We start from the raw sequence: 27,098 nt of genomic DNA, 5'->3' as shown, positions 1-27,098 counted from the left end.
TGTTGGAGGCCGCCCAGAGTGGCGATGGGCGGGGTATAAAATAATAATAATAATAATAATAATAATAATAATAATAATAATAATAATATTTGGGTTAGCAATGATGCAGGCAGTGAAATCTCCTTTTAGAGAGATTTGGTTCACTTGCAGGGAGCCATGGCTGCATGCACTGGTAGAGGAAGAGGAGTGCGGGGGGAGCGCACCATCCCCGGCAGCGCGATCCAGATGGGGTACCATCGTAGCTGCCCCCCCCACCCGCACTGGGCGCCACACCTCTGCAGGTGATGTGCCACGCCCCCAGGATGTGTGCCAGCCCCTCCCCGCCTGCTCCCCCCCCAGTGCCAGAGCATGAAGCTCCGCCACTGGCTGCATGGCTCCTTGCTTGTTCCGGGAAGCAGGGAAGACTGAGAAAGGTGGGGCATGCTAAGCCAGACCCAGTTTGGCAACTTGAGCTCAGGGCTCAGGTTAACCCTTTCATGCACGTAAATGTGAGTCTGTAACTGTGTATCACAGCATCTAAGCCATCTCAGTTGTTAACAGGGTGACGTCCCTGGACCTCGCAAGTGATTCGTTCCCTAACCATCTAATTGAATTCCATCTGTGTTCTCTCTCTCTCTCTCTCTCTCTCTCTCTCTCCTCCTACTTCCCAACAGAAGAGGAATCAACCGACGCATCCTCACAGGTAACATTTTCAAGCCACAATCCTTGCATGGTGGGCGATGTTGCTGAGGTCACATTCTTTTCACTTGCCTCATTTGCGTTTTCTACATCTATTTCTTTCTTTTTCAAAATAAAAACCAGACATCCTCTCCGCGGCACTCTCTGACCAAAGGAAAGAACAGCAGCCCGAGAAAGAGGAAAGCCCCGCCTCCTCCAGGAAGTGCCCCCAGCCAGGTAGGGGAAAAAAACGGCAATAAACCAAGGCATGCAGAATGAGGCCCGGCTGTATGTCCCCTTGGAAAGAAATGTGCAGGGCAGAGGGGGGAAACCATTTTTTCTGTTGAGGGTGGCACGCGGGAAATGGGTGGGGCGAATCATCATGGATGCTTCAGCTGAGGTTCCTGCATTGCAGGGGGTTGGACTAGATGACCCCTGGGGTGTCCGTTCCAAGTCTACAATTCTAGGATTCTACCTGATTCCCCCCCCCCATTTTTCATATTTGCCACCCACATGAAATTGAGCCAACAGCCACGTAAAATTGGGTCACTTTTGATTTAGGACCGAGGGTTGCAGGTGGCAGTTTATTATTATTATTATTATTATTATTATTATTATTATTATTAATTGTACCACCTGCTCAGTTGTGTCTTATTTTCCCTCTACTTACTGATACCCCTCTTTTTATTCAGAACAATTATGCTTTTTCTCTTTCCAGTGACCCAAACTGCACTTAGTCAGGACACAGCTGCGTTATAGAATATTATGATTTTCTAATTATTATCCTAGTGTATGGCGTTTGGGAAATAGACCTGTTATACAGCCGTACCTTGGAAGTTGAACGGAATCCATCCCGGAAGTCTGTTTGACTTCCCAAACGTTCGGCTTCCAAAGCTTGGCTTCCGATGGGCTGCAGGAAGCTTCCGCAGCCCATCGGAAGCCGCGTAGCACGTTCGGCTTCCGAAAGAACGTTTGAAAACTGGAACACTCACTTCCGGGTTTCGATCATCCGGGAGCCAATTTGTTCAGGAGCCAAGGCGTTCAAGATCCAAGGTACGACTGTATAAGTCCTGCTTACTGAATTTCAGTTTAAATATATACCAGTTCATTGTTTAGGGAAGTTTTTAATGTTTTATCATCCTTCTAATATTCTAATATTTCTAATATCCCCGCCACAGGGTGAGCTCCCGTAGCTCGGTCCCTGCTCCTGCAGTTCGAAAGCACGTCAAAGTGCAAGTAGATAAATAGGTATCGCTCCAAGTGGGAAGGTAAACAGCGTTTCTGTGTGCTGCTCTGGTTCGCCAGAAGTGGCTTAGTCATGCTGGTCACATGAAATGTAAGGTACTACACTTGGGCAGAAAAAATGAAAGGCACAAATACAGGATGGGAGACACCTGGCTTGAGAGCAGTACATGTGAAAAGGATCTAGGAGTCTTGGTAGACCACAAACTTGACATGAGTCAGCAGTGTGATGCAGCAGCTAAAAAAGCCAATGCGATTCTGGGCTGCATCAATAGGAGTATAGCATCTAGATCTAGGGAAGTAATAGTACCACTGTATTCTGCTCTGGTCAGACCTCACCTGGAGTACTGTGTCCAGTTCTGGGCACCACAGTTCAAGAAGGATACTGACAAGCTGGAACGTGTCCAGAAGAGGGCAACCAAAATGGTCAAAGGCTTGGAAATGATGCCTTATGAGGAACGGCTTAGGGAGCTGGGTATGTTTAGCCTGGAGAAGAGAAGGTTAAGGAGTGATATACTCGGAGTCAAGAGTGAATTTCATGCTCTTTATTCAGCTCATAGTCATCAAGGAGGAGAAGAGAAGACGAATGGCTCTTTTCCCAAAACCATCTGCTTATATACATTATTTACACAATGGGCCTTGCGTGATTGGCTACTTCAGGGCTACACCTGTGGGCCAATTATATTGTGGATTGACTTTTGCCTGCAGCCTGATTGGCTGCTCCTACAGGCCAATCAGGTAGCAGATTCACTTCTGCCAGCCGCCTGATTGGCTGCTCCAGCAGGCCAATCAGGTTGCGGATTCACTTCCACCTGGAGTTGGATTGGGTAGCTCCCGCTGATTCTGAATCCTATTGTTCTAGGATTCAGCTCAGTACATAACAGGTGTCATATGGAGGAGGGAGAAAGGTTGTTTTCTGCTGCTCCAGAGAAGCGGACACGGAGCAATGGATTCAAACTTCAAGAAAGACGATTCCACCTAAACATTAGGAAGAACTTCCTGACAGTAAGAGCTATTCGACAGTGGAATTTGCTACCAAGGAGTGTGGTGGAGTCTCCTTCTTTGGAGGTCTTTAAGCAGAGGCTTGACAGGCATATGTCAAGAATGCTTTGATGGTGTTTCCTGCTTGGCAGGGGGTTGGACTGGATGGCCCTTGTGGTCTCTTCCAACTCTATGATTCTATGATTCTATGACCCGGAAGCTGTACGCCGGCTCCCTTGGCCAATAACGCAAGATGAGCGCTGCAACCCAGAGTCGGTCACAACTGGACCTAATGGTCAGGGGTCCCTTTACCTTTAATATTCTGTTGGGAGCTGCCCAGAGTGGCTGGGGAAACCCAGCCAGATGGGTGGGGTATAAATTATTATTACCGTATTATTATTATTATTATTATTATTAGGATGCCCACCCGCCGGACCACAACCCAGCTCCTGCTGAACGGGGCAACCGAGTCATCACCGCCAAGCCGGCCCGGACCCACCACAATGACCATCCTGTTCTGGTTCCGACGGTGAGGATCTCCTAGTGGCGATGCCCTTGTTATAAGAAAAAACTGCTCCTTTTCTCTTATGGGGTACCCAAGAGCCCATATAGAATCCCTATGTAGGTTCGTTATCGGTTGGAGAAAAATAACAGAGGCCAAGCAGAGAATTCTGAGAAGCAAAGCAGCTAGTAAGCCTGATCTTTATTAAACTGTTGCAACAGGGTCCCCCGCTTACCCCACGCAGGGAGGGAGGACAGGACCCCCGAACATTGGTGTGCAAGCTCTTATATAGACTTTGGAAATTGCATCCCCTATAGCTCAAGGTAAAGGTACCCCTGACCATTAGGTCCATTCGATGACGACTCTGGGGTTGCGGCGGTCATCTCGCTTTACTGACCAAGGGAGCTCAAGACCACCCCCCAAAACATCATACATACATCACAGAAAGAGGTGGTCTCCAGCAGAAATGGGAGCGTGTTGCTTCTCTCCTGTCTGCCAGGATATCTGATCATACCTTATCAATTGCCTTTTCTGGGTAGCCTGCCCGTTCCTTGGTGATGGTCAATACTTAGTTCCTGAATCTCTTCTTAGGCATATTGAGAGTGTGCTCAGCTTCACAGATACTTGCCAGACTGTATTTGAAAAAGGAGGTTTAAGCCCCTACAGTCCAAAGCCCATTGGAAAGCTTTCCCCATCTCCTTCCTCCTTGCAGAGAAATATTTGAGGTCAATTTGGGAGAGTCAAAACCGCTTCAGGATTCCTCTCCTGTGCCATTGCAGACACATGGTTTATACACTTATGTATGCGTTTGCCTTGTACATTTATGAACATTTTTTAATATATATAAAAGACCTTAGAATTCCTATAACACCCTCAAGGTGGGGAAGGGGACCAGCGCCCCGTCGCTCAGCTTTGGGTTATTCTCTCTCCCATCCCCACCCCCAGGAGGACCAAGAGGCCTACGAGGAAATTGTGCGGCTGCGTCAGGAGAGAGCTCAGCTCCTGCAAAAGATCCGAAACTTGGAGCAGCGGCAAGAGACGTCGAAGCTGAAAGTGAGGCGATCCAGGGTTGAACTTGCTCCCGGTGAACCCCGGGATCTGTCTCCCGTGCCGTCCCTCAGCTGTACGGCACACACACACACACACAGTGGTACCTCGGTTCCCAAACTTAATCCGTTCCGGAAGTCCGTTCCAAAACCGTTCCAAAACCAAGGCGTGTTTCTTTCCCATAGAAAGTCATGCAAAATGGATTAATCCATTCCAGACTTTCAAAAACAACCCTTAAAACAGCAACTTAACATGAATTTTACTAAATAAAAAAATCCTTCCAGTAGCACCTTAGAGACCAACTAAGTTTGGCATAGGTATGAGCTTTCGTGTGCATGCACACTTCTTCAGACACCATTTCCTTCTTTGGATGAATTTTACTATCTGACGAGACCATTGATCCATAAAATGAAAGCAAAATGTGCCGTCCCATAAAATAAGACCGTTTTGTAGATGATAACAATTAAAATTATTATTATTTTCTTCTTACCTGCACTGTTGACGGTCATTGTTTGGACGGGGGGCTTTTATTCATTTCCGCAGTCACACAATCAATCAATCAATCAATCAGTAGCTGAACTGGGTTCCACACAGTCACAAAAAGAAATGAAAAAGCCTCAAAAACAAAAACGCCAAATAAATGGCAAAAACAAAAGCGCCAAACTTAATCCGTTCCGGAAGTCCGTTTGACTTACAAAGTGTTCGGAAACCAAGGCGCGGCTTCTGATTGGTGCAGGCGCCCCAGAAATAGCCGACAGCCCCATTGGACGTTCGGCTTCTGAAAAACGTTCAAAAACCAGAACACTTCCTTCCGGGTTTTTGGCGTTTGGGAACCAAGGTGTTTGAGAACCAAGGTACCACTGTATTTAAATTTATACCCTGCCCATCTGGCTGGGTTTCCCCAGCCATTCCGGGCGGCTTCCAACACATATAAAAATAGTCAAACCTCGGTTTTTGAACATCTCGGCTGCCGAAGGTTTCGGAAGCCGAATGCCGAAAACCCAGAAAGGAACATTTCCGTTTTCGAACGCGCCTCGGAAGAGGAATGTTTGACTTCCGAGGCGTGTTTCTCAATTTCCCCCATTGAACTTGCCGACCATCCCTTCGATCCTCAGTTTTCGGACATTTTGGGACTTCCGGAACGGATGGCGTTCGAAAACCGAGGTTCCACTGTAATGATAAAACGTCAAACGCTAATAGCGACAATCTGGTCCAATATTAAAAACGGTCACAATTGCTTTGAAATAAACAGCTCATATCAAATAAAGCAGGCATCCCCAAACTGCGGCCCTCCAGATGTTTTGGCCTACAATTCCCATGATCCCTAGCTAACAGGACCAATGGTCGGGGAAGATGGGAATTGTCGTCCAAAACATCTGGAGGGCCGAAGTTTGGGGATGCCTGAAATAAAGCAATGTTCAATAACCCATTAGGATCCCATAGTAAACAGTACAATTAAACGCCGGTGCATAATGAGTAAGTAGCTTACGTTTACACATGAATGCTGGGAGCGAGGGTAATAATAATAATAATAATAATAATAATAATAATAATAATAATAATAATAATTTATTTATGCCCCACCCTCCCCAATCAAAACCAGGCTCAGAGCGGCTAACACCAATAAAATTTCAATAAGACATAAAAGAAAAGAAAACAATTAATTCAAATACAGATTAAAATACAATATTAAATTTTAAAATGCAGCCTCATTTTAAGTAGTCCATAAATCAAAACCACGAGGGAGGAAAACACAGGGGTCAGGCTGAATCCAACCCAAAGGCCAGGCGGAACAGCTCTGTCTCGCGGGCCCTGCAGAAAGATGACAAATCCCGCAGGGCCCTGGTCTCCGTTGAAAGAGTGTTCCACCAAGTCGGGGCCAGTACTGAAAAGGCCCTGGCTCTAGTAGAGGCCAATCTAGCCACCTTATGGCTCGGGATCTCCAGAATATTGTTATTTGTGGACCTTAATGTCCTCTGAGGGGCATACCGGGAGAGGCAGTCCCGTAGGTACGAGGGTCCTAAGCCGCATAGGGCTTTAAAGGTCAAAACCAACATCTTAAACCTGATCCTGTACCCCACCGGGAGCCAGTGCATGTGCAGAGCACGTCCGAATAACAGCAAAAGCTGTGATGGGGAGATGGCAGGCAGCCTTATACGGCTGCAAGAAACCCCACTTACCTAACTGTAAAACCCTGTTGAATTGAGTAGGACTCATGTCACAGTAAACATGGTTAGGGTCCCTTTGTACATATGAAAAAATAGCATTATAAATGTGTGTGTGTGTGTGTGTGTGTGTGTGTGTATTTTCCAAGGCTGTATTAATCCTGCCCATCTCCCCCTTTTTTTGTGTCTCCGTTAGCAACTGGACGATGGGTCTTTGCATACTCTGCAGAAGCAGGTGAGCCTATTAACTGCCCGAGATAATACTCGAGGATGGTTTAAAATGGACCAAAAAAAAATTCGCATTTATTAAACACCACAGCAAATTGAGATGGCGGGGAGAGGGGTGGAGAAATGCTTAAGTTTAAAAGATGCCGTTTCTTAGAAAAGGGAACCCATTGCCCCCGTGCTGATCCTAGAATCGTAGAGTTGGATGGGACCCCCAGCGGTCATCTAGTCCAACCCCCTGCAATGTGGGAATCTCAGCTAACGCATCCCGGACAGATGGCCCTCCAACCTCTGCTTTCGGCTTTTTGCTTCTATCGCTTCACGTTTTGTAAGATAAGGAAATATTTTACGTTGTGTTAGACAAAGAACCTTGCATTGAATACTAATACTATGTAATAGCAATCAAATAATTTTGAAAGTATTTCCTTTTGATTATTAGTTTATTTTGTAATATAATAAAATCTTTAATAAAAATTAAAAAATATGAATTTTGATTTGGGAGAAAGGCAAGATATTTAAACGTTTAAATGAATGAATCAACAGAGGGCCTTCTCGGTAGTGGCACCCACCCTGTGGAACTAAGCAGCTATCCTATTTTTAAAAGACATCTGAAGGCAGCCCTGTTTAGGGAAACTTTTAATATTTATTGCTGTACTGTTTTAATACTCGATTGGGAGCCGCCCAGAGTGGCTGGGGAGACTCAGCCAGATGGGCAAGGTACAAATAAATTATTATTATTATTATTATTATTATTATTATTATTATTATTATTATTTCTCTCTCTCTCTGTGCCCCACCAGGTGGAGGAGCTTCAGAAGCAGCTGGAGGAGAAAGCAGGGGAAAAGGAAAATCTCCGGAAAGAGTTGGAAACTTTGCGGTGCCGTCTGTCATCTGTGAGCCAGTGTGGTGTAGTGGTTAAGAGCGATAGACTCGTAATCTGGGGAACTGGGTTTGGATCTCCGCTCCTCCACATGCAGCTGCTGGGTGACCTTGGTCTAGTCACACTTCTCTGAAGTCTCTCAGCCCCACTCACCTCACAGAGTGTTTGTTGTGGGGGAGGAGGGGAAAGGAGAATGTTAGCTGCTTTGAGACTCCTTCGGGTAGTGATAAAGCGGGATAACAAAGCCAAACTCCTCTCCTCCTCCTCCTCCTCCTCTGTGGAGGTACCGCAGGCCATGTGGATTGGGACCCGTTTCGGTTGGGTTTGAAATACACAGCAAACTCGTGGAAACAACGGGCGTCATTTTCGTGGGTTTACCCCGAGAAGAGCTTTGTTCCCTACGGGCCAAGATCTGTGGTGGGATAGGCGCGATGTCCGGATTTACAGAGGGGAAAGCACCCCTGATAGTCTTGGTCAGGCTAGGGAACCTCGTTGGTCTACTACTACTACTACTACTACTACTACTACTAATTGTATAATGATTTATTATTTATACCCTGCCCATCTGGCTGAGTTTCCCCAGCCACTCTGGCCGGCTCCCAACAGAATATTAAGAACACGATACAATATCAAACATTAAAAGCTTCCCTAAACAGGGCTGCCTTCAGATGTCTTCTAAAAGTCAGAGTGTTGTTTATTTCCTTGACATCTGACGGGAGGGTGTTCCACAGGGCGGGAGCCACCACCGAGAAGGCCCTCTGCCTGGTTCCCTGCAACCTCGCTTCTCGCAGGGAGGGAACCACGAGAAGGCCCTCGGAGGTGGACCTCAGTGTCCGGGCAGAATGGCGGGGGTGGAGACACTCCTTCAGGGATACTAGGCCATTTAGGGCTTTAAAGGTCAGCACCAACCCTTCGACTTGTGCTCAGAAATGTCCTGGGAGCCAATATAGGTCTTTCAGGACCGGTGTTATGTGGTCTCAGCGACCGCTCCCAGTCCCCAATCTAGCTGCCGCATTCTGCATTAGTTGTAGTTTCCGGGTCACCGTCAAAGGTAGCCAGACGGAGAGCGCATTGCAGTAGTCCAAGTGGGAGATAACCAGAGCACGCACCACTCTGGCCAGACAGTCCGCGGGCAGGGAGGGTCTCACCCTGCGTCCCAGATGGAGCTGGCAGACAGCCGCCCTGGAGACAGAATGGACCTGCTCCTCCATGGACAGCTGGGAGTGATCTGGCGCTGCCTGAACCCCAATTTTTCTGCTTCCCCCCCCATGCAGAACGAGAAGGAAAACACCAGCTATGGCATCGAAACCCTGCAAGACGAAGAGGAAGACCTCCTCGAATTCCCGGGTATGGTTGTTATTAGTATTTAATCATCACGGTTCCCCCCCCCTCTTGAGTACCTTATTTGAATATTATATGAATATGCCGAATTGGCAAAGATAACAGGTGTTTGCGATGTTCTATTACGTTCTGTCGCGTTACTGTTATTTATTGGGATTCATTTGAAATGTGAAATGTGACTAATCGAAATCGGACTCTGCAGCGCGATGCGTTGCACAGCGAGTTGCAAGGACCCAGCGCTGGATTTATGTATACTTTCTTCAAGAGATAAGTTTAGGATAAAACCCTTTATTCCTATATTAGACGCACTTAAAGCCAATTTAAAAAGAAGAAGTACTGTGATGTTGCACAATTGTTTTTCTGTTCTTGCTATTCTGACAGCATCTAAGCAAGAAATGCCTTATGAGGAACGGCTTGGGGAGCTGGGTATGTTTAGCCTGGAGAAGAGAAGGTTAAGGGGTGATATGATAGCCATGTTCAAATATATGAAAGGATGTCATATAGAGGAGGGAGAAAGGTTGTTTTCTGCTGCTCCAGAGAAGCGGACACGGAGCAACGGATTCAAACTACAAGAAAGAAGATTCCACCTAAACATTAGGAAGAACTTCCTGACAGTAAGAGCTGTTCAGCAGTGGAATTTGCTGCCAGGGAGTGTGGTGGAGTCTCCTTCTTTGGAGGTCTTTAAGCAGAGGCTTGACAGGCATATGTCAAGAATGCTTTGATGGTGTTTCCTGCTTGGCAGGGGGTTGGACTGGATGGCCCTTGTGGTCTCTTCCAACTCTATGATTCTATGATTCTACTGTGATGTTGCACAATTGTTTTTTTCTGTTCTTGCTATTCTGACAGCATCTAAGCAAGAAATTCAGCAAGGTGTTGAACTGTTGATGGAAGATATTGACCTGAAACTTATTGATGAACTTTGGCACTTTCAACCTGTACGTGAGACAAAGCCACCTCTCTGTCTCATACAGACCTTGATCAAATGATATACAGTGGTACCTTGGTTTATAACCATAAACTGTTCTGGAGGTCCGTTCGTAAACCAAAACAGGTTGTAACCCAAGGTGCGCTTTTGCCGGTGGGGCCTCCCCCCAAAATTTGTTCATCGTCCCAAAAATATGGGTTGTAATCCCCCCCCCAAAAGTTTGCAAACCAAACTATTTGCAAACCAAGGTACCACTGTAGAAGGGGGAAAAAAATCAGATGGCCTTTCCTAATGTGGAAGCAATCTTGCGGCTATTTCTTAGTTTCAAGGTCACTAACGGCTCGGGAGAGAGGAGTTTTTCGAGACTCCAAAGAATTAAAAATGAACTAAGGGCCACAATGTCTCAAGAGAGCTTGTCCGCACTAAGCATTCTGTACATCGAAGGTGACAAATGTAGAGAAACAAATTTTGAAGAAAGGCATTTTCCAATGTCCTTTAGAGGAGAAATTGTGAGCTGCAGAATTTTAAATACCCGCCATCATCCTTGGCTTCACTCGGTTTTGTCTATAACAGGCACAAGCAACCTTCGGCCCTCCAGATGTTTCGGCCTACAACTCCCATGATCCCTAGCTAACAGGACCAGTGGTCAGGGAATTGTAGTCCAAAACATCTGGAGGGCCGAAGGTTGCCTATGCCTGGTCTATAACTCTCTTCTGTTTTCTTCTAGTTGTGAGGGTTGGGGATTCGGAGGGGCCTCACAAGTGGAGTAGCCAAGGGCCGCTCTCCATCTAAATCCGGCCCTGCAAGAACCCTTGTTTATGATTTGGTTCCCTTGCCACGGGATGTCGACTTTTCTTTAAAGTTGCTGCTCTTTTGACAGGGGCCGAGCTTCTTCTGTCCAAAAAAAGCTTGAGCGTCTCCACTGAGGAACTCCTGGCGTCCTTGCAAGGACAGGTCGATTCCCTGACCCAGAAGAACAAGGAGCTGATGGAGAAGATTCAGGTAAACAGAGAGCTCCCTCACAGCAACAACAACAACATAGTTATACCCTGCCCATCTGGCTGGGTTTCCCCAGCCACTCTGGGCAGCTCCCAACAGAATATTAAAAACACGATAAAACTACAAACATTAAAAAGCTTCCCTAAACAGGGCTGCCTTCAGTTTTTTTTCTAAAAGTCAGATAGCTGTTTATTTCTTTGACATCTGGTGGGAGGGGGTTCCACAGGGAGGGCGCCACCACCGAGAAGGCCCTCTTCTGCCTGGTTCCCTGTAACCTCGCTTCTCGCAGGAAGGGAACTGCCAGAAGGCCCTCGGATCTGGACTTCAGTGTCCGGGTTGAACGATGGGGGTGGAGACGCTCCTTCAGGTCTACTGGGCCGCGGCCGTTGTGGGCTTTCAAGGTCAGCACCAACACTTTGAATTGTGCTCAGAAACATCCTGGGAGCCAATGTAGGTCTTATGTGGTCTCGGTGGCCACTCCCAGTCCCCAGTCTAGTTGCCGCGTTCTGGATTCGTTGCAGTTTCCGGGTCACCTTCCAAGGTAGCCCCACAGAGAGCGCATGGCAGTAGTCCAAGTGGGAGATAACCAGAGCATGCACCACTCTGGCCAGACAGTCCGCGGGCAGGGAGGGTCTCAGCTTGCATACCAAATGGAGGTGGGAGACAGCCGCCCTGGACATAGAATTGCCCTGGGCCTCCATGGACAGCTGTGTGTCCAAAATGACTCCCAGGCTGGTCCTTCAGGGGCACAGTTACTCTATTCAGGACCAGGGAGTCCTCCACGCCTACTAACTTCCCATCTCCTGCAGGTCCTGGAGAATTACGAGAAGGATGAGAGCGACGCCGACATCTCAGCGGACTTCATCCCCATCATCCTGTACGACTCGCTCCGGTCCGAGTTTGACCGCTTGAAGGAGCAACACACAGAGGCCCAGGAGGCCCTGAAGTCTGTCGACGGAGCTGGCGAGCCGTCCTGCAAGCTCATCCCGGCCGAGGCGTACGAGCAGCTGAAGGCCGACCACGAGAAGCAAATCCGGGCGCTCAAACTGGCTCTGGAGAAGAGCAGCTTCCCAGCCCTTCGGGGTGGCGGTGGGCCGGGGGCGGAGGGAAGCTCCGGTTTGGGGACGGAAGGAGATGGGAGCCGAGCAGAGGTGGAAGCCAGGAAGGAGGAGATGGACGAGCTGGCCAAGGAGCTCAGCACCACCCGGGAAAAGTACCAGGCGGCCCTAGCAGAAGTGAAGCTCCTTCAGGAACAGATGGAGCTGGGCATCTTGTCTGTGGAGGAAAAGGAGCTGCTGGAGAGCTGCCGGACTGAGCTGGAGACGACGAAGATAGCCTTGCACCAGGCTCGGTTGGACCTCGAGGAGCGAGATCGGAAGATGAAGGATCTGGAGGGACGTCTCAGGGCTCAGGAGGAAGCAGCTGCCGCAGGCTGCTCCGTGGAGGAGGACAAGGAGAGGAAGGCCTCCTTGGATGAGGTCTCCAGGGAGAAGGAGGCCCTGCTGGCAAGGTGCGCTTCCGCCGAGGCTGAGGTGAGGGAGCTGAAAGAGAAGACCCGCCAGCTGGAAGAGGAAGGGAGTCGGAGCCTGAGGGAGGAGGCCGGCAAACTGCGGAGCCAGTTGGACACCCTCGAGGGGCAGCGCAAGGCGGCCAAGGCCGAGGCGGAGCAGCTCCGGAAAGGCCGCGAGGCGCTGGCGGAGGAGCTGAGGTCTGCCAAGGAGGAGCTGGCCTCTCGGCGGGAGCAGGAGGACGCGGCGGGCAAGCTGAGGACCTCCCTCTCCGAGGCGGAAAAGAGCCTCTCGGAGCTGAAGGAGCGCCACAATGGCACATTGAAGGAGCTGGTGGAAGCGCGGGAGGCGGCGGAGAGCTGCCGGCGTGGGTCGGTGCCCCTCGCTGAGCACGCCCGGGCCAAGGAGGCGCTGGAGGGCACCCTCTGGGAGCTGAAGGCCAAGTCGAAGCTTCTGGAGCAGGAGTTGAAGGCCAAGGACGAGGAGGCCGTGGGGCTCAAGGCGGAGTTGGAGGTGGTGCTCAAGGGAGCCGTCTCTAAGGAGGCGCACGAGGAGCTTCGTGCCCGGCTGCAGGGCGAGGCGGACGCCCTGAGCGCCAAGCTGGCCGATTTGGGGCGCAAGCACGAGCGCACTTGCACGGAGGTCTTCCAGGTCCAGCGGGAGGCGCTCTTCATGAAAAGCGAGAAGCATGCGGCCGAGGCGCAACTGGCGGCCGCCGAGAAGCAGCTGCAGGGCCTGCGGGCCGAGTCGGAACGGATCCGAGAGCTGCACAAGCACATCGAAGACTCGGCCAAGCTGGTGAAGGAGAAGGACCGCAAAGTGAGGGCAAAAACATCTCTTTGGGTTGGGGAAATAAAATCAGAGGGCTTCTCTAGAAGCCCACCAATATTTATTTATTTGGTTGGTTGGGTTGGTTTTTCAAATTGAAATTTTACAAATACAGTTCTGGAAGTCTGTTCCAAAACCAAAGCATTCCAAATAATAGGTAATTTAAATATGTTTCAAATTTAACAATGGGCATGCAGTATGTTGATAAACAATAGAATCAAGGAAGGGACTAGAGGTAGGTCAATTTTTTTTGTATTGTTGTTTTTATTTTTGGAAATATATATAAAATGATTTTTTTAAAAAACCCACCATCCAACACCCCCCCCCCAATTCTCAAAGCCGGGACATCCCTGTTTCACAATGAAAGTGTCAGGTGAGCCTTTTTTGGTTGGGGAGGCGATGACAGCCTGGCTTCTCCCACTTCCTGTCTGGAATTATTATTGTTATTTGTTAAATTTGCCGGCCTCAGGCGGTTTGCAGCGCAAACTGACAGTATAAAAGCACAAAGGTTCATAATTTAAACAGTTAGCAATGTTGGTGTATACAAATGTATACAATCGAATGAAAAATATACACACAGACACCCCAACGAAACCAATTCCCTAGCCCACAAATGCAGAAATCAAAATTAACATTTAAAAAAACAGTTTAAATCAACAGCTTTTGAAAACCTAACAGCGGCAGCTTTTGGCTATAACTACGGAAAAATCAAATATCCTGTACACAATTTTGCACAGTTTTCATACCAAAGTCAGCAAAAAGTTGCACCCAAAAACCCTTGCTAAATATTTGCAGCAGTTTATGGATTCGCAGTCGGTGGGGGCGGGGCAGACACAGCACGAAAGGAAAATGGGCTTGGGCGGAGGAGGAAACACCTAAAGCCCGTTGGTTTTGCGATGCTCTTTTATTAGGGGGAAATGTCGAATTGGGCGGGCACCGGGAGAATAAATTGCCTCTTGGCTGCCCTGCAGATCACGGAACTTTCCAAGGAAGTCTTCAAGCTCAAGGAAGCCCTGAATGACCTCTCGGAGCTGTCGGGCGAGGCTTCAGCCAAAGCAACCTCACCCAAGATGGAGTCGCGGCAGGAGGTGACCACTCTTCAGGGCAGAATCCGAGATCTGGAGCAGCAGTTGGCCGTGAGTATCTTATGGGGGCCGGCTTGTTGAGGAAGGGGACGATGGGGGTCACCCCCTAGGCAGGGTTAAACCCCCCACCACCTAAGCTCTCAGCTGTCATTGCACCTAGAGGCTAATCTTCTCTCGGTAGAATGACGTATCTGGCGCAGGACGCTTAACTCTTGGCTTCGCCCAAACTCAAATCCCCCCGGTCTAATATCCCTCGTGCTGCAAGATCCCAAAAGTGCCTGGACTAAAGTTGTCTATCAAAAATTCCACTCTTGTGGTTTATCACCACAACAGCTACTCACTTTGGGTTTTAGCAAAGCAAACAGTCTAATTTGTCAGCGCCTAAATGGTATCAAGCGTCGGAACAACTTGGCCACAATAAGGAGATTTTGCCCATGGCGTGACTATTTTCCACCTTCCCATTTTGACTCTCCGGCCCCCAATCTGCATAACTGAGCAATTCCAAAATATAGACGTGCTTTGACTCTCGCAAGATTGAATGTCTTGCCCTCGGCTGGACTTGAGGGACGATTCCAACAGATTCCACATGAAAAACGTCCCCGTGGAAACGGCAGTCCCGAATCGGTGGCGCATGCCCTTCTGGCTAAATACTTGAGGAATGAGATTATTACTCCTCTTTTATTGTCCATTCTGGGTCGCCCAGCCACTGCCCCAGTGTCCTTTCTCTGGGCAGATCAAGAGGAGCAGGGGACAGCAAAGGCGGCAAGGTTTGCAGCTGGGGCAATCAGAATAAGACCCACTATTTGACCATTGATTCAAAACCCTAAAATGTATTTATATAATTGACTTTTTCTTTCTATTCTTCGTATATCGTATTGCTGATTTATTGCTATGGCCGACGTAAATAAAGATTCATTCATTCATTCATTCTCGACCGCCTTGTGGCAGTGAGTTCCGCTGGCTAGCCCGTCATGAAAACGACCAGTTCCTTCCCCGAAATTCGGCGCACGGAGTCTTAACGAGAACACGGCGGGCTTCAGCCGCCTGCCTGAGTAATCCATGCGGCGGATCCTTGCTTGTGATGTCACTGGGTGCGTCGCAGCCCCCAGACCTCTTGCCAAAAGGCTTGGCTCTGTAATTAATCCTGGCCGATCCAGATTAATTCCTTCATGATGAGTCAGTGTTTGGGGAAAGTAATCTGGGTTTACGGGATTAATTACGGAGCGAGCCAAGCGGAGTTCATCTCTCGCTAACGTTCCCAGAATATCGTTACACGCCACCCCCTGTCTCCTGTTATAGGAAAAATTCGGGGTCGGCTTTCGTACCCCAGCTCCCCAGTGCCCCCTAAGTCACAGAAGAATGGATGGAGGCAGAATCTAGTGAAAGCAAGGAAGATATTTATTTTTCTGTTTCAACTGACTTCCGCCCACCCCCCTCTTGCAAGGAGGTGAAGACCCAGAGCTAGGGTCTTTTTAAAGACTTTTTAAATTGCCCAGCCCTGAGATAGCCCCCAAAGTATCATACGCACGTCGCAAAAATATGCCCTCCAACATTTCTTGCATGAAAATAGGGACATCCCATTCCATAATGATAATTTTACTCTTTATACCCTCCCCCCCAACAACATCTAACTGGGTTGCCTCAGCCACTCTGGGTGGCTTCCAATATATACAGTGGAACCTCGGTTTATGAACACCTCGGTTTACCAATTTTTGGTTTACGAACGCCGCGGATCCATCTGGAACGGATTAATCCATTTTCCTTTCAATGGGAAAGTTCGCTTCAGTTTATGGACGCTTCAGTTTATGAACAGACTTCCGGAACAAATTGTGTTCATAAACCGAGGTACCACTGTATAAAAAACATAACAAAATGAAACATTTTTTTAATAAAAAAAACTTCCCTATACAGGGCTACCTTCAGACAGCTCAGGGGGCAGATAACTCCATCCACCTCCAACAGTTCTCCCGTGAAAATAGGGATGTCCTATTCCAAACCCTCCAACATTTCTCCCATGAAAATAGGGACGTCCTATTCCATCCCCAACATGTCTCCTGTGAAAATAGGGACGTCCTATTCCATCCCCTCCAACATTCTCCCATGAAAATAGGGACATCCTATTCCATCCCCTCCAATGTTTCTCCCATGAAAATAGGGACATCCTATTCCATCCCCTCCAATGTTTCTCCCATGAAAATAGGGACGTCCTATTCCAAACCCTCCAACATTTCTCCCATGAAAATAGGGACGTCCTATTCCAAACCCTCCAACATTTCTCCCATGAAAATAGGGACATCCTATTCCATCCCCTCCAACGTTTCTCCCATGAAAATAGGGACGTCCTATTCCATCCCTTCCAACATTTCTCCCGTGAAAATAGGGACGTCCTATACTAGGGGTCAGCAAACTTTTTCAGCAGGGGGCCAGTCCACTGTCCCTCAGACCTTGTGGGGGGCCGGACTATATTTGGGTGTGTGTGTGTGAACGAATTCCTACGCCCCACAAAGAACCCAGATATGCATCTTAAATAAAAGGGCACATTCTACTCATGTAAAAACATGCTCATTCCTGGACCTATGCGTGTATGTTTTCACCTTGTGCACCTACAAACATTGATTTTATATTTGAGACCTTAGAATTTTTACAACGATGGCTTGGGGGGCGTAGTTCCCTTGTTTGAAACCAGGGAATTTCGCCTCTAAATGCCAACCAAATAGGATCCATCTCCCGAGCCCTTCTGACAGTCTCCCCTCTCTGCTTCCAGGAGACTGAGCGACGGCATGGCAATATCGTTTCTTTGTACAGGGGACACCTTCTCTATGCCATCCAGGTGAGTTTACCTGGATCCAGGTGAGTTTACCTGGAGTTTACCTGCCAGGTTGTGGGGGTTGGGGCTGGGTATATGAGGGCGGGCAGAGGCTTGGAGGACAACCTGGCGAGAGACCTTGTCCATACAGATAATAATAATAATAATAATTTATTTATATCCCACCCATCTGGCTGGGTTTCCCCAGCCACTCTTGGCGGCTACCAATTGAATATTAAAAACACAATACAGCATTAAACATTAAAAACTTCCCTAAACAGGTCTGCCTTCAGATGTCTTTTAGAAATAAGATAGTTGCTGATTTCATTGATATCTGATGGGAGGGCGTTCCACAGGGCAGGTGCCACCACCGAGAAGGCCCTCTGCCTGGTTCCCTGGAACCTCACTTCTCACAAGGAGGGAACTGCCAGAAGGCCCTCGGAGCTGGACATCGGTGTCTGGGCTGAACGATGGAGGTGGAGACGCTCCTTCAGGGATACTAGGCCATTTAGGGTTTCAAAGGTCAGCACCAACACTTTGAATTGTGTTTGGAAACTTCCAGGAGCCAATGTACGTCTTTCAGGACTGGTGTTATGTGGTCTCGGTGGCCGCTCCCAGTCCCCAGTCTAGCTGCCGCGTTCTGGATTAGTTGCAGTTTCTGGGTCACCTTCAAAGTTAGCCCCACGTAGAGCGCATTGCAGTAGTCCAAGCGGGAGATAACCAGAGCATGCACCACTCTGGCCAGACAGTCTGCGGGCAGGGAGGGTCTCATCCTGTATACCAGATGGAGCTGGTAGACAGCTGCCCTGGACACAGAATTGACCTACGCCTCCATGGACAGCTGTGAGTCCAAAATGACTCCCAGGCTGCGCACCTGGTCCTTCAGGGGGCACAGTTGCCCCGTTCAGAACTAGGGGGTCCTCCACACCTGCCCGCCCCCTGTCTCCCCAAAACCAGTCCTCCTGTCTTGTCAGGATTCAACCTCAATCTGTTAACCGCCATCCATCCTCCTTCCTCCTTTGAACGGGCGAAAGGGTTTTCTGGAACGGATGGATCCTCCTGTCTAGGTCCAAGGGATTCCGGTGAGATCAGTATGAGTCCTTTGAGTTGCTCTTGGAAATGTCCTGGGTGCCATCAAAGATATTTCAGGACCTCTGTTCTCTTCTTCTTTAGTTGCACACAAATCACAGGCCTGAGCTTTCCTGGACACCGAATCCCCCCCTCCTTTTTGTAACACTGCAATTCACACAACCCAGGGTAGGAATGTAGGGTTGCCATATTTCAAAAAGTAAAAACCATGACGCCACAATGGTTGTTGAGCCACAGGGCAAAGGATTTTAACTCCCCCAGTTTTTGTCTTTGCTTTAAAAAGCAAGGGGCTAGTCCTCATTGCCGAGCAGATAACACTAGGAAGCCTGGGAGCGGTGCTTTCTCGAAGCCTCAGCAGCCGAAAGTGCAACTGAGGCTGAAATATTGCACCCGCTCTAACCTGTCCGGGGTCGGCAAGGTGGGGGGAATAATTCAGCGAGGCTTACTTGTGAGTAGACACACCTGGAATTGCACTGTAAATAAGATTTCCAGCATGTGTCTGTGTGTAGAGATTATATGCAAAATAATAACAACAACAAAAACAACAATAACAATAACAATAATTTTAAATAATAATAATGATTCTAAATAATAGTAATAATAATAATTTTAAATAATAATAACTTTAAATAACAATAATAATAATGTTAAATAATAATAACTTTAAATAATAACTTTATATAACAACAATAATGTTAAATAATAATAATAGTTATATAATAACAACTTTAAATACTAACTTTAAATAACAACAATAATAATAATGTTAAATAATAATAACTTTAAATAATAATATACTAATTGTAAATAATAGTAATAATAACTTTAAATAATAATTTAAATAACAACAATAATAATTTTAATAATAATAATGATGATGATGATGATAATAATAATAATAATAATAATAATAATTTTAATAGTTTCTCTCTCCCCAGGGACACATGGATGAAGACATTCAGAGAATCCTCTTCCAGATTCTGAAGATGCAAAGACTCCAGGATCAAGGCAGATGAGATTCGGGAAAAGAGGACCGCTGACTCCAAACTTTTTTCGTATTGGAGAACTGCTACCTGGAGAGCTCCCTTCCCCTCCCTCCAACTGGCCACCAGCCCTGCAGGGCAGCCCGTCTCCTGCGTCCGGACTCCCTTCCCCTCGAACGCAAGCTGCCTCGCCTGCTCAAAAGTCTTCCTGAACCCCTATCCTATCCTCACGGACTTTGCCTTTTCTACCCTCGGGAAGCGTCTGCCAGGAAGACGATGCCCCCCCCCACTTTGCACCACCCCACCCCCTTCAAAGGCTTTAAATGGGCCATTCCGGCAGGCGGAAATCCACCAGCCCTCCATCACTGCATCTCCCTTCTGTTTTTGCACCTGTTGAACGTCTGCCTGCCGCGTCACTGTGATAGCCCATCCTGCAGATGGGAAAGGTGCTTGCATGCTTGGGCAGAGGCCGTTTCTCACCAGGGGCAGCAGCGCCGTGTAGCGGTTAGAGCCTCTGGCCGATGAAACCGGGTTCAAATGAGCCTTTCAGTCGCATAGCTCACTGGGGCAGTCACACACACTCTCTCTCTGAATCCCACCTACCTCGCAGGGTTGTTGTGAGAATACAAGTGTGGTGGGGAGGACAGATACGGGCTTTTTGGTGGGGAGGAATGGGATAAAGACGTCAGAGTGAGTAAAGAGGGGAAGTGGTTTGGAAAGAAAGAAGGAAGGGAGGGAGGGAGGGAGGGAGGGAGGAAGGAATGAAGGAAAGGAAGGAAGGAAGGAAGGAAGGAAGGAAAGGAAGGAAGGAAGGAAGGAAGGAAGGAAGGAAGGAAGGAAGGAAGGAAAGAAAGAGGAAGGAAGGAAAGAGGAAGGAAGGAAGGAAGGAAGGAAGGAAGGAAGGAAGGAAGGAAGGAAGGAAGGAAGGAAAGAAAGAAAGAAAGAAAGAAAGAAAGAAAGAGGAAGGAAGGAAAGAGGAAGGAAGGAAGGAAGGAAGGAAGGAAAGAAAGAAAGAAAGAGGAAGGAAGGAAGGAAAGAGGAAGGAAGGAAGAGGGAGGGAGGAAGGAAAGGGAAGGAAAGAAAAGAAAAAAGAGAAGGAAGGAAGGAAGGAAAGGGAAGGAAAGAAAAAAGAGAAGGAAGGAAAAAGGAAGGAAGGAAGGAATCTTGGCTTGCGTAGGTCAGGGCTGTGAACATGTCATGATTTGGCCACAAAAAGCCCCAATTCCCTTAGTTTTTATTTTTAAAAAGCAAGGTACTAGTTCTCATTGCTGAGCAGACACGCTAGGAAGCCTAGGAGCGGTGCCTTCTTGAAGTCTCAGCGGCCGAAAGAGCAACTGAGGCTGAAATATTGCACCTCCTACCTGTCCAGGGTCGGCAAAGAGGGGATGGAATAATTCAGCGAGGCTTACTTGTGAGTAGACACACCTGGCGTTGCACTGTAAATAAGATTTCCAGCGGTTTGTGTGTGTGTGCGTGTGTAGCTTTTCGCCCTCTCCCTCACTAGTGAAATCGGGATCGGTCACGCCAGAGGTTTAAATGGAACGGCGAAGGGAACTGTGCACGAAACAAGGAAATATATTTGAAACTGATTAGTTGCATACGGTACAAATGAAAGGGCTGAGCTTTCCTGGAAACAGAATTCTTTCTTTCTTTCTTTCTTTCTCTCTTTCTCTCTTTCTCTCTTTCTTTCTTTCTTTCTTTCTTTCTTTCTTTCTTTCTTTCTTTCTTTCTTTCTTTCTTTCTTTCTTTCTTTCTTTCTTTCTTTCTTTCTCCCTCTCTCTCTCTCTCTCTCTTTCTCTCTTCCTCTTCCTCCTCCTTTTCTTTTAAACTGTGCGATTCACACAGCCTAGGGCGGGAATGTAGGGCTGCTATATTTCAAAAAGTAAAAACCAGGACACCACAAGAGCGTTTGAGCTTTTCTTTTCTTTTCGGAAACCCCCAAAGTTTCCGTTTCGTTTCGTTTCCTGTATGATTAATGGGCGGATTGTCGGAGTCAGTAAAATACAGGTTCGGTGTTACTACTCAGGTTGCCAACTCCTTTCCTGGCTCTGCTCCTGTGCACTCAAACAGTTGGGATAGTTGGAGACCCTCATAGATTTTTTTAAATTTTGCATTAAATGACAAAGAAATAAACTCGGTTTGGAGTCCAAACCTATTTGGAGCGGGGCAGCTGTATATCTAGCCTTTGGGCCATGGCTGGGGGACAGAAGTCGGGGTCACAAGCATGGGGGGAACATGGGCAGGGGGCGGCCTGAGCTTTTGAGAAAGTCACGGAGTTGCTGTCTTGTCTCTTATTACCACCCATGGCAATAAAGCATCTATTCTATGCTGACTTCCTATCTTTGCTCCTTCGCTCTCCTTGCACCATGAGTCATAGACCCAGAGGCGTAGCAAGGTCAGGTGGTACCCGGTGTGGGAAATTTTTTCTTAACCCCCCCCCCCCATTGATGGCTCGGGGTAGGCTTGGGAGAGACACCTTTCAGGTGTCAGATGTCCTATTCCATCCCCTCCAACGCTTCTCCCATGAAAATAAAAGGTAAAGATAAAGGGACCCCTGACCATTAGGTCCAGTCATGACCGACTCTGGGGTTGCACGCTCATCTCGCATTATTGGCCAAGGGAGCCGGCGTATAGCTTCCAGGTCATGTGGCCAGCATGACAAAGCCGCTTCTGGCAAACCAGAGCAGCGTATGGAAACGCCGTTTACCTTCCCACTGTAGCGGGTCCTATTTATCTACTTGCATTTTGGCGTGCTTTTGAACTGCTAGGTTGGCAGGAGCTGGGACCAAGCAACAGGAGCTCACCCCATCACAGGGATCCGAACCGCCGACCTTCTGATCAGCAAGCCCTAGGCTCAGTGGTTTAACCCACAGTGCCACCTGGGTCCTATGAAAATAGGGATGTCCTATTCCTTCCCCTCCAACATTTCTCCCATGAAAATAGGGACATCCTATTCCATCCCCTCCAACATTTCTCCCATGAAAATAGGGACGTCCTATTCCATCCCCTCCAACGTTTCTCCCGTGAAAATAGGGACGTCCTATTCCATCCCCTCCAATGTTTCTCCTGTGAAAATAGGGACGTCCTATTCCATCCCCTCCAATGTTTTCCCCATGAAAATAGGGACGTCCTATTCCATCCTCTCCAGCGTTTCTCCCATGAAAAGAGGGACATCTTATCCCATCCCCTCCAACACTTCTCCCATGAAAACAGGAAGGTCCTATTCCATCCCCTTCAACATTTCTTCAGTGAAAATAGAATATTAAAAACATGATAAACATCAAACATTAAAAGCTTTCCTAAATAGGGCCTAAACAGGAGGGGTGCAGGTGGCGCTGTGGCCTAAACCACAGAGCCTAGGGCAGGCACCCCCAAACTTCGGCCCTCCAGATGTTTTGGACTACAATTCCCATCATCCCTGACCATTGGTCCTGTTAGCTGGGGATCATGGGAGTTGTAGCCCAAAACATCTGGAGGGCCGCAGTTTGGGGATGCCTGGCCTAGGGCTTGCCGATCGGAAGGTCAGCGGTTCGAATCCCTGCAACGGGGTGAGCTCCCGTTGCTCGGTCCCAGGTCCTGCCCACCTAGCAGTTTGAAAGCATGCAGTGCAAGTAGATAAATAGGTACTGCTCTGGCGGGAAGGTATACGCCGTTTCCGTGCGCTGCTCTGGTTCGCCAAAAGTGGCTTAGTCATGCTGGCCCCATGACCTGGAAGCTGTACGCCGGCTCCCTCGGCCAGTAAAGCGAGATGAGCGCCACAACCCCAGAGTCGTCCGCAACTGGACGGTCAGGGGTCCCTTTACCTTTAATATACTTGGGCTGGGAACCTCCTTCGTGCTTGTTCTTATACAAAGAGAAAATAAGTCAGGCTGAACTCCGAACAAAGGCCTGGCAGAACAGCTCTATTTTGCAGGCCCTGCGGAAAGATGTCAAATTTCGCAGGAGAGCCACCTTCCAGTATCTCAAGGTCTGTCCCATGGAAGAGCAAGCATATTTGTTTTCTTCTGCTCCAGAGGGTAGGACTTGAACCCGTGGCTTCAAGTTGCAGGAAAGGAGAGTCCGACTCAAGATCAGGAAGAGCTTTCTGACAGTCGGAGCTGTTCGATGGTGGGATGGAAGGAGGCGGACTCTCCTTCCTTAGAGGTTTCTAAGCAGAGGTTGAATGGACACCTGTCATGGATGATCTAATTGAGATTCCTGCATTGCAGCGGGTTGGACTAGATGACCCAACGGGGTCCCTTTCCAATTCTGCAATTACATGCCCTCTCCCAGACAGCCACTAGGTGGAGGCTCAGGGCTACTGGGTGGAGCAAATTATAAAGTTTTCCAGTCCTGTCTAACTTGGTGCTAGGCAGGGCTGAGGATTTGAATCTGTCTGCATTTAAAGACCTAAATACCTAATTTGTGCTTTCCAAAGCAATGTGCAAAAGGAAAGGCAGGCAGCCTTCGAAATCCACACTTCTAATGTTGTTGCGCACTTTTCTCGAAAAAAGAAATATGTCCTGAAAATGCCTATAATCATGGGAAAGTGTGCAAAAAAGGCACGTAGAGTTGCAATCGAAACTATTGCACCTCCATTGCAAATCAGGGTTGATTATCAAAATTTGTAGACTTTCAGCTGTTTGCAGTGATCAAATTGAATGAAAGCCGTTGAAATAGCTCAACACAGCAAATGATTTGAGCAGTTCCCCCAAATTCAGCAGAAAACGCAACTTCAGTTTGCTCCTTGCAAACAGCTGAAAGTCTACAAATTTTGATTATCAGCCTGATTTGCAATGGGTTTTTTTTTAATAATTTCAATTGCAACTGTATTAGTGAAAATCAAGTTAGGAAAAACCACTTGCCAAAATGCATCTATAAGTCAAAACTGCAAACAGAATTGTGTATATCAGGAGAAATCTTCTGATTTGATCCCGAAATGTCATGGGAGAAATGGGGATGGAATAGGACGTCCCTATTTTCATGGATACGGGTGGCGCTGTGGGTTAAACTACAGAGCCTAGGGCCTGCCGATCAGAAGGTCAGTGGTTCGAATCCCTGTGATGGGGTGAGCTCCCGTTTCCCGGTCCCAGCTCCTGCCCACCTAGCAGTTTGAAAGCATGCCGTGCAAGTAGATAAATAGCTACCGCTCCGGCGGGAAGGTAAACAGCGTTTCCGTGCGCTGCTCTGGTTTGCCAAAAGCAGCTTAGTCATGCTGGCAACATGACCCGGAAGCTGTACGCCAGCTCCCTTGGCCAGTAAAGCGAGATGAGCGCCGCAACCCCAGAATCGTCCATGACTGGACCTAACGGTCAGGGGTCCATTTACCTTTATTTTCTTGGGAGAAACATTGGAGGGGATGGAATATGACATCCCTATTTTCAGGGGACAAATGTTGGAGAGGATGGAATAGGACGTCCCTGTTTTCATGGGAGAAATTTTGGAGGGGATGGAATAGGACGTCCCTCTTTTCATAGGAGAAACGTTGGAGGGGATGGAATAGGACGTCCCTATTTTAATGTGAGAAATGTTGGAGGGGATGGAATACGACGTCCCTATTTCCACCGGATAAATGTTGGAGGGCTCGGATTCCATAACTAGACGCCTTTCCCCTTGTCCGTCCTGAATCTCCCAGTGTCCAGCTTTGTTCTTCGACGGGTCCTTAAGTTGGCAGAGGGTGATCTTGGCTAGGTGTGTTGTGTCGGCTTCCAGGAAAGTGGTGGCGATCCGTCGACGGGAGCCATCGATCACGCTCCAACGTCAGAATTCCAAGAAGCTGTGGGCTCTTTGCGTCCCTTATCTGCTGGCAACACCAGCCCCCAATTTGGACAGGGAACAATGGAGGTCACAAAGACCCTTTCCTGCCAGGAACGAGAATTCCCAGAAGACTTGACCTCCTCGCTTCTCGGCTTGGGAAAGGAAGATGGTCTGGCTTTGGGTGGGAACGCCACGGGCTCCTCTGAATTCATATTGCCTACTAGTCCCAAGCCAGATTCCTTTTATTTATGTCTTCTCCTCAACCGAGGCCTCCGTTTCTGCAGAAGTAAAAACTGACCAAGACTCTGCGTTCCTTCCTGTTATGAAAAAGGAGATTTGCTTTTGTTCGGGTGGGATGGGAGAGGAGAGGGTGCGCCCGACACTAATTCTGCTCCAAGCAGAAAATAATGGATAATAATGACATGATTTCTTTTTTAAAAAAATAAAAAAAGATTTTATTAAATATTTCAATAATACACAAAAATAATAAAAAAGAAAATTACAAAAAAATTACACCTCCATTACAATTTAACATATTATAATATATAATGACATGATTTCATTGATTCGTAGAATTGGAAGGGACCCCATGAGGCATCTAGTCCAACCTCCTGCAAAGCAGGAATCTTTTATAACCAGAGGTTGGGGGGCCGTCTGTCCGGGGTGCTTTAGCTGGGATTCCTGCATTGCAGGTGGTTGTACTAGATGATCTCTTGCAGGCATCCCCAAACTGCGGCCCTCCAGATGTTTTGGCCTACAACTCCCATGATCCCTAGCTAACAGGACCAGTGGTTGGGGAAGATGGGAATTGTAGTCCAAAACATCTGGAGGGCCAAAGTTTGGGGATGCCTGCATAAGAGATTCAGAAACTATTTACCATCTCTAAGGAATGGCCAGGCTACCCAGAAAAGGCAATTGATAAGGCATGATCAGGTATCCCGGCAGACACTCCAATTTCTGCTGCAGACCTGCCTCCTGTGATATATTGCAAGATGGTTTTTTTTGGGGGGGGGCGGTCTTGGGCTACAGGGTGGGCAATTTCAAATGTCTATATAAGAGCTTGCACACCAATGTTTTGGGTTCCTCCTCCCTCCTGCGTGGGGTGAGCGGGAGACCCTGTTGCAACAGTTTAATAAAGATCAGGCTTACTAGCTGCTTTGCTTCTCAAAATTCTCCGGTTGGCCTCTGCTATTTTTCTCCTACTGATAGAAAACCTACATAAGGACTCTATACGGGCTCTTGGGTCTCTATAAGGGATAAAGGAGCAGTTTTTTCTTATAACTAGCCCCCTTAAAGGTTTTTTAAAATACGCCCCTGTATCTTCTCATTGTCTTCTTAAATTCGCCCAAGAAAGAATGTGCTTTGAGGTTCAGAGCTGGGTATGTTTAGCCTGGAGAAGAGAAGGTTAAGGGGTGATATGATAGCCATGTTCAAATATATCAAAGGATGTCATATAGAGGATGGAGAAAGGTTGTTTTCTGCTGCTCCAGAGAAGCGGACACGGAGCAACGGATTCAAACTACAGTACAAGAAAGAAGATTCCACCTAAACATTAGGAAGAACTTCCTGACAGCAAGAGCTGTTCGGCAGTGGAATTTGCTGCCAAGGAGTGTGGTGGAGTCTCCTTCTTTGGAGGTCTTTAAGCAGAGGCTTGACAGGCATATGTTGAGAATGCTTTGATGGTGTTTCCTGCTTGGCAGGGGGTTGGACTGGATAGCCCTTGTGGCCTCTTCCAACTCTATGATTCTATGATTCTAGGTTACGAAACAGGACCTGGGAGCCGGCTGAGAACTCCACAGACCCTTTCCCCATTCTTGGAGGCCTCATGTTCTTTTTTTGGGGGGGGCAAGCTTTTTATTGGCCCCCGGTGACTCCATTGCCATAAACACCTGCGTCAATCTTCTTTTAATTCATGAATCACCTCGCCGTCAGAACGAACATCCTGTTTACCTGGTTGACTCTGCGGGATTCTGGCTTATCAGTCAGAAGCGAATTCTGGCATTTACTCTCCTGCAAATTATCCTACGGCAAACCTGCTCCTCTTTATTGGGGATGTGAGCAATTCCCTCTCCGGTCTCTACCCCCCCCCCAAGAAAAAA

At 47.8% G+C, this 27,098-nt stretch overlaps 1 protein-coding gene across 1 annotated transcript in view; it reads left to right on the top strand.

Moving 5' to 3' along the window:
* The window catches only part of ANKRD24 (ankyrin repeat domain 24), a 34,209-nt gene extending 12,404 nt beyond the window's left edge, over positions 1-21,805 (top strand). Inside the window, exons 9-20 of the mRNA XM_088673092.1 lie at positions 654-682; positions 802-894; positions 3,299-3,409; positions 4,328-4,435; positions 6,791-6,829; positions 7,620-7,712; positions 8,974-9,046; positions 10,846-10,967; positions 11,774-13,291; positions 14,272-14,436; positions 17,150-17,215; positions 19,219-21,805. Of these exons, the coding sequence (XP_088529218.1) occupies positions 654-682; positions 802-894; positions 3,299-3,409; positions 4,328-4,435; positions 6,791-6,829; positions 7,620-7,712; positions 8,974-9,046; positions 10,846-10,967; positions 11,774-13,291; positions 14,272-14,436; positions 17,150-17,215; positions 19,219-19,296 (2,495 nt within the window). The 3' untranslated portion in view covers positions 19,297-21,805. The remainder of the gene's footprint in view (positions 1-653; positions 683-801; positions 895-3,298; positions 3,410-4,327; positions 4,436-6,790; positions 6,830-7,619; positions 7,713-8,973; positions 9,047-10,845; positions 10,968-11,773; positions 13,292-14,271; positions 14,437-17,149; positions 17,216-19,218) is intronic.
* The last annotated feature ends 5,293 nt before the right edge of the window (positions 21,806-27,098 follow it).

This window comes from Zootoca vivipara, chromosome 6 (assembly GCF_965207765.1).
Source record: "Zootoca vivipara chromosome 6, rZooViv2.hap1.1, whole genome shotgun sequence".
NCBI classification, from domain to species: Eukaryota; Metazoa; Chordata; class Lepidosauria; order Squamata; family Lacertidae; genus Zootoca; species Zootoca vivipara.
The sequence above is the reverse complement of the archived record's forward strand: the minus strand, read 5'-3'. Positions and strand labels throughout refer to the sequence as shown.